General features: G+C 35.3%; 1 protein-coding gene across 1 annotated transcript; it reads right to left on the reverse strand.

Moving 5' to 3' along the window:
* Positions 1–5275: 5275 nt before the first annotated feature.
* On the reverse strand, positions 5276–7314 carry sst1.1 (somatostatin 1, tandem duplicate 1). Its single transcript, XM_006637874.3, has 2 exons — positions 7079–7314; positions 5276–5804 (listed from the first exon to the last, which is right to left on the reverse strand). The coding sequence occupies exons 1-2, from the start codon at positions 7214–7216 to the stop codon at positions 5598–5600; spliced, it is 345 nt and encodes a 114-aa protein (XP_006637937.1). The 5' UTR covers positions 7217–7314; the 3' UTR covers positions 5276–5597.
* Positions 7315–7639: the final 325 nt, after the last annotated feature.

A 7639-nucleotide genomic window follows, 5' to 3' on the forward strand; every position in this document is an offset into this window, starting at 1 on the left:
TTACTGTACGGTTTGTCTAATCATCATGGTCATCCTTTTACCATTGATATCGACTTCATTTTTATTGCAACAAGAAAACTGTAAGAAGACTCAAGCAAGTATGTGTTTTTTTTTCATTGTTTGGCTGTTTTTCTCTTCGTGTATTCTTTAGTTTTTGTTTGTTTTGTTAAAATTTTCAAAATGTCTAAAAATACATAAAATAAAAAGTATTTTATTTATTAATGAATCCAATAAATAGAATGCATAAATACAACCTCAAAACATTAGGATGAATTGTACTTACTCATTAAGCAAACATTTACAGAAATTAGTGTTGTTAAGTTGGAAAACTGCACTGAATTGTGGGTGTCCCTTTTATGAGGTTTGCTATTTATCATTAAATGCAATTATTATGTGCCACAGAATGTGAAATGATAGATTATGTGTATTCACAGCAGAAAAGTTCTGTTATTTATGAACATCTGACGGTTAAAGAATTCCTATCATTAATTTTCCATTGGATGACGTAGTTTTTTAAACCAGGCTATGCAATTAAAGTAGCTGCTTGGAATTACATATTGACTTTCTATTGGTTATGAGTCTCCATTAGCTGTGTTGTCAACCCAGAAGCAGGAGATGTTTCTTGTCACTAATCAACTAAGAGAAAAAAGAAATGAATGGAGAAATAAATACTCAACATACGCAGTTAATAATTAGCACACATGGTAGGCTCTACTTCATAGAATTTAAAAAGTACCTGAAGAAAAAGATGAAGGGAAAATGGGAATTGCGGTGTCATTAACTTCAACATTTCATATCCTGTCGCAATACGACCATCTTCATAACATTATATTATATATAACATTACCATCATGCAGCTGCCAAGCTCTTCTGAAGCATTTTGAAAACCTTTTCATACATACCGTAGTTCTTCTAGCATAAGATATCATAAAATGCTCATGGACCTGCAGCTTGATGATTCTATACTGTGTTCTACAATTTCTCATCAGAGTTATCTTTAATTTTGGGGGGGTGTTGGCATGAACAGTAAGACACAGAATCAAACAATTGGGTTGCAATAATGAAGAGGAAAGAATGAGAACAAAATTTTCAAATACAACTGATATTTTTCCATAAAAACCTTACCTGCAGAAAAATAAAAACATTACTTCATTCATACATACGTTTGTTGTTTTATACATTTTTCCATAGCCGGTACACCATTTAATAATATTGCTTTTTAATATTTTTATTTTGCTTTTAAAAGTTTGTAAAGTTGGAAATTAGCATCTTTGTAAGTTTTTTTTCTTTCCCTGAGGCATTTTCTCTGTGCTAATCTTTATTCAAGACAGAATGATCATGTGGTTGCTGAGAGATGTTAGAGAAGCCTTATTAACTGAAAAGTATTACCAACACTGACCAGAGATTACACTTTCTTTATCCTGGTTGATGGAGAGTTAATGACTCAGAAAGGTGACAATTTGTCATCCAAATACCAGCTGCTTACTGACAGAATTATAATTGTTTAAGAGCTTTCCTAAAAGATCCCCTAATGAGCTGCTCTTTTTATTAAGTGCACTTTTCATTTCACACAATTTCCTACTCTGAAAGTGGCACATGATTTTCCTGTCATTATTTATTCATTTATTTAAGCAGGCATATTCAGAAATGAATAATGGACTTTACATACGTAGCGTATTTTCCTTTAGTGCAACATATTATCTCAAGGTTAAATTTTCAGGTTGGTTTCCAGAGTACTTTAGTACCAATATTTATTTAAACAAAAACTATATATCGATCAAATAAAGAAATCAAGCTTTCTTTCGCCAAGAGGTGTCTAACAAACTCAGATTCAGGGGCAAAAGCGTGGCAATTTATTATTTTAAATGAGACTGAAATCTTTTTCGCAGTGTTTTCTTATCTCTGAACTTCTGAGTAAATGCCTAAGACCATGAACTTGTTAGACATTGTTAAAGGAGTCTACTGCTTTCTGTCATTTAACTGCCATAGAAAGAGACATTTTATGTCATATTCAGCACAATATGCTGCTGCCATCATGGTTGACTGTAGTTATGGTGTTGGCTGGGAGATGTGCTGTGTTGGATCCTTGCTAAATGCAAAGATTGGCATTTAGAGGAAAAAGATCCTATTTGGTCTCATCTGACTGCTGTACAACACAGTTTGTCCATTTTGTGTGTGTTATATGTTAAATAAGTTCTTCTATTATGTTTTTCAGTTCTGTGGTACAAAGTGTTATGCTGCATGACATAATAATCTGTTATGACAGTCTTTCTGTCCAACAAAAAGCCAAGATGTTCAGGCTCCTGAGGATGTGTTCTAAGATAGTGGGGCAGCCACGTGAGCAGAGCTCTCGCACTGCTTACAGTAGGAGTGTGTTGAGACTAGTTGTCATTAACATCTCTGATCCCTCACACATTCTGCATTAAGAATGTCAGCTCAAGCCTCAGACAGACATTTTAGAGTCCCTCAATGCAGATGAAACAAAATGAGGAATTTCTTTATCCCAATTCAATCAAACTACTCAACAGATGAGCTCACAATAAAGAAGTATTGGTTTATAGGCAGGAGCAATTAGTGATCATGTGCAAAAATGAAGGGATATGTGCAGCTACTGTATAAGGGCTTAGGGTGATTGTGGGAAAGTAAAAGTGCCCATTACCTGTAAAGAGCTTTGAGTGGAGTGTCCAGAAAAGTTCTATATAGGAATTATTATTATTATTATTATTATTATTATTATTATTATTATTATTATTATTATTATTATTATTTTTATTATTATTATTTATTTTATTTTATTATTGTTGTTGTTGTTGTTGTATCATATCATATCAAGTTTCGTACAACTTGATGAGGACTAGGTGAAGGTCAAGTTTACCTAAGTACCATAAAGCCATTAACAATTAAGAGGGTGTCCTTACTTTTTCACCATGTTTTATTTACATTTGTCTTTTTTATTTTAAATGTGTGGAGTAGGTTCTGCATATGACTTGCTTTTTCAAAGTGTCATGACTGCAAGCTTTAAAGCAACAAATTGGTAAAATTGTACAGAGGTCTGAATTCTTTTCTAAGGAACTGTAGTGACTGCATGACCCCCAGTTAATCCTGGGACAATGAGAAGTTCCATTTTAGGTCTATCTATTTATGTAAATATGAATTATTGGAATTTGAATATTAATTAGCTCATCTCCGAGGCAAGAGAAATAGGTGTATATACTGTATGTCACATATTTGGAACATCATTCAGACTGTAGTAGTTCAGGTGGGTAGCTGCATCAGCATGCGTAGGCTGCAAAGGAACAAGTAATAGGTTTATTCCATGCTGAAAAAAAGAAGAAAGAGAACACAACGTTTCAGCCGTGGAGCCTTCTTCAGGTGTCACCTGAAGAAGGCTCCGTGGCCGAAACGTTGTGTTCTCTTTCTTCTTTTTTTCAGCATAGAATACACCTATTACTTGATCATTCAGACTGGATAAGCAAAGAGTGTGGAATCTTAAAAGATATTCCATGTAAGAATATGCCCATTTCACTGGTCAAATTAGCAATGCCCATCTGACATGCCCTAACATGATTGGAACAGCTGTCTGCGGCTGCTAACTTTACAAACTCAAAGCACAATGCTTATTTTCAAAGTGGTGAAATAATGATGATTCATAAATTAAATTAATAAATTAATTTGATTTGTAGTAAATGCTTGCATTTAAACACACCATAACTCTAAAAGAAATCACCATGCAAGACAAGAAAATCAGGAACAAAATCTGTAAGAGAGAAAGTAAGAAAGATAATTGTTTGCAGGAGCAGGACAGTAGAAATGTGACTGACGTTTATGGCAGAATTTTGGAATATATTTCCACTGGAACTGGAAAAATATAGGCTTAGGGTTCATGATGATGAGTATATTACCTCAATTTCCCTTTAGGATCAATAAAGTCTTATCTATCTATTTATCTATCTATAAAGTGACTAATCTCAAGCTGTATATAAAATATACAAAAGGTATTAGGGAGATATGCTTTATTAGAGTTTTATGAAGTCTTCAGACTTGCACAGCTAAAGGCAACTACCCTCAACCTACAGAAAGAGAAGGAAATGATAAGAGTATCTGAGGGCTGAGGAATGGCTCAGGAGCTGGGAAAGAGCAGAGAACCAATGTAATGCGAGTGCAGAATGAGTTTAATGTGCTGGAGGTAGCCAGTCTGGATCCAGAATACAGAATGATCATGTGTACCACTGCACTCCTGACATCCCTGGCTGGCTTCTTGCCATCAGCTCATACCATTGGTGTGACACCTGCGAATCTGAACATTACAAACTCATAATACAGCAGATGGTGACCTGTTGGCTTGCAATGCTCTCCAGACCATCAATTGGATGCATTGTTCTTGGTTATTCAAAACATGGTTCCAAACTAGTAAAAAGAAAAGAGGAAAAATGAAAAAAACATGGTTCTAACTCTAACTAAATAGATACTGTAAGTGATATCAGAACTTACTCAAGTCCAGTAGGTGAAAGGGAAATGCCTGCAAGTCATATGTTCCTCTTTTAACAATAGAGCTGCTTAAAAGATTGTTACACTCTCAGCTACAGCATTGTGTATACTGTATGTATGTACTGTAAATGTCTGAGTCAATTAAAAGAAAATATAATGAAAAGCAATGGAAAGAAAAAGTGCAAATTTCATATCACTGTCGATATCTCATGATTATTTATCATTTCAGTATCACTTTCAGAACTAGTTAAGAATCTAATGTCAAAATTCGACAAGTCAGGCACTTGTGCTGTGAAAGTAGGTGCTGTATTTTTATTATATTAGAAGCGAGTACATTTGAATTACTCCAGCCTTTGTATCAGCATTCAACAATACATTACTACAATTTATTTTGATATGTTCTTACATGTGTCTCTACATGTGTGTCTGTTCTTTGACTACTTGTGAGACGTCTAACAGAAAAGAAGGTGCTTTGTTCTTTTACTGAATATACTGTGGCAAATTACCACAGAAAGAGTGTCACGAAAAATGAATCCATTCTGTTTATTATACTTACAGTACTGTAATGTGAGATATACTCTATCACCCATAACTGTACCTAATCGTAATGAGGACAACTTGGGGGGGTTAATCTGGATGTATTTTTATAGTTAGAGTATCTGTAGTACTTTCCAGGCTGTAATGTAGCTCTTATTCCAGATATCCTTTTTGATATGAATCATATTTTATTAACTGGGTTCTGTAAATATATACAATATGAGCTTCATAACAAGGAGCCATCAGCACATTGGAGTCTGAAACATATATTTTATTGAAACAATTAAAAATAGTATATCTGCCAGAATCAGATAGCGCTTATCAGGACCTATACATGAACCACAAAGCAGATTTCATACATTCGTAAAACTTCAGAAGACTCTTCTGTTAATTTTAAATTAAATGATTATTAGAATTATTTCAAATCACCATAATAACACTTTATATAGTATTTTATTTACAGTCTGCGGCTCTGAAGAGAGGAGTGATCACTGGAGGCTGGTCAAAGGAGAAAAGGAAAAATCGTGGTGTTGAAAATGTAGTGAGGGAAGTCGCGGTAGCTTGGATCCAGGTTAGCACGATGTGAAAGTTTTCCAGAAGAAATTCTTGCACCCCGCTTTGCGTTCTCTGGGGGCTAGGGCCGGGTTGGCAGATCTCTCCAGCTCGAGCCTGACTTCATCTTGCTCGGCTGCCCGGGATAGATCGTCGGATTCCAGCGCCTCGTTCTCCGACTGGGCCAGCTCCGACAACAGCTCTGCAAGAGTGTATCTCGCAAGCTCCTTAAAAAAACAAAAAACAAAAATAATCTATGTTATAATTCTGATCATTGTGATTTCCGAAGACAATAAAAGCTTCGCTCTTATTTAGATTTAACGTGGATTTTCTGAATAAAGCAAAGAAAAAAGTGCAATTATCCACTCGATCCATGGGTTATCAGAATGTTCTGTACCAAGACTCGAAAGTGAAGTTATTTAGAGATTTTTTTTGGTTAAATTGGGAATTCGCAGTCTGATTTTTTTGGCGCTAAAACCGTTACTAGTATGGGTTATCTGTTGTCTGAAGAAAAGAATCATTTATACAAATATGTTTATTGTGCTATAAAGCACTTCCGTTCAAATGTGTTGCATGGTGTGGTGGTTTATTATAAGGGTAATAAATCAATTTGAATAATTTACTGCGAGATTTTTGGAAACTAAACTTTTTAGCATGGTGCCGTTACTCAAATTGCTCCTTGCTGTTATCTTGTATAAAGTATATATATATAAAGCAGAAGATTTTAATCGTATCTAAAATAGCAAAAACTGCATGGCTCTATAATTTTTTAATTATAATTTTAAAGATAATGTTTCAAATATAAATTTTCATGTACTGTAAGTTGAATTTTATTTAAAATGTAATTTTAACAGTAAGACTGTGTGCGAATAGCACAGTTTACTTTAAGAGAAAATACCAGCTGCCGAAGAATGCGTCGTTATTCTGTTACAAATAAAGTGTTATAGTATCAACTAGAATACACTAATCACACAGATGCCAATTCCGTCGCCACACTCATTTCAACAGACGTCTGCGCATTAGTTTGCCGGCGAACTGGACTTAGCACAAACCGGTACACTTAGATAATGACTTTTAAATTTTAATATTTAAAAATAATAGACCTACACCGGTTACTAAACGCATGCTAAGTGCCATAGAAGTGTTAGTGTTATAGTTTCAGCACCATGGAGAGTACAATGAGCTAAACAAACAGCGCTAACGCTGTACGACCCCATAGACAGTTACATGAGCTTCTTTATTTTGATTACTGTTTGGCATTTACAACTATGATTTTCTAAACTATATTACGTTTTGATGCACAAATACGAAAATCCAAAGAAAAAACTAGGATACAACGACTTTCTGCTAAGGAAAGAACGTCTGAATGGGTTCATGTGTTCCCGTTTTTCTTTTATTCATTTTTGGTTTGTTTTGTTCTTTTATTCGCTAAAATGCACTCAACCCTTAACGCGCACTCTGTCAATATTTTGGCAATAAAATAAATGATCTCTGGTCTCACCTGCTTTCCTGCGGACGCAGCCAGCGATCTCTGGAGAAGTTGCCGGAGTCTCAAGTCTGAAGGTGCGGCGGAGACGCTGCTAACAGCCAAGGCAAGACACAGGAGAGCCAGCGCGCATTGGACGCGAGAGGACAGCATCTTTCCAAGCGAGAGAGAACACGACCGACTGTTGAAATGAGCTCTGTTGGATTGTCTCGGTGCTCAACAAATCGTTTCTTCTTCTGGAGAGAATCGCCAAACCTGCTTTTAAACAATTTGTTTGACGTCAAGCAGAGAGGGGGGTTCCACTCGTCAGTGTTGCGCGTGGTCTCTCTTCCTGTCTAATAATGACAAAGTTTTCACAAATGATGATTTTTTTTTCCTTTAGCACTTTTCGGGACACGTGCGTGTCTCCACTACACCGTAAAACGTGTTCCGCGTGCTCATACAATGTAAAACAATTATAATACGAGAAAAATACACTTTATCGTTCGTAAATTTAAATATCTGTGATATTTTTCATAGTAGCCATATTAATAAGCATTGAATGACGACAAACTGACCTATATGCTTCGTAATTTC

The sequence above is a fragment of the Lepisosteus oculatus genome, chromosome 13 (genome assembly GCF_040954835.1).
Source record: "Lepisosteus oculatus isolate fLepOcu1 chromosome 13, fLepOcu1.hap2, whole genome shotgun sequence".
In the NCBI taxonomy this organism is placed as follows: Eukaryota; Metazoa; Chordata; class Actinopteri; order Semionotiformes; family Lepisosteidae; genus Lepisosteus; species Lepisosteus oculatus.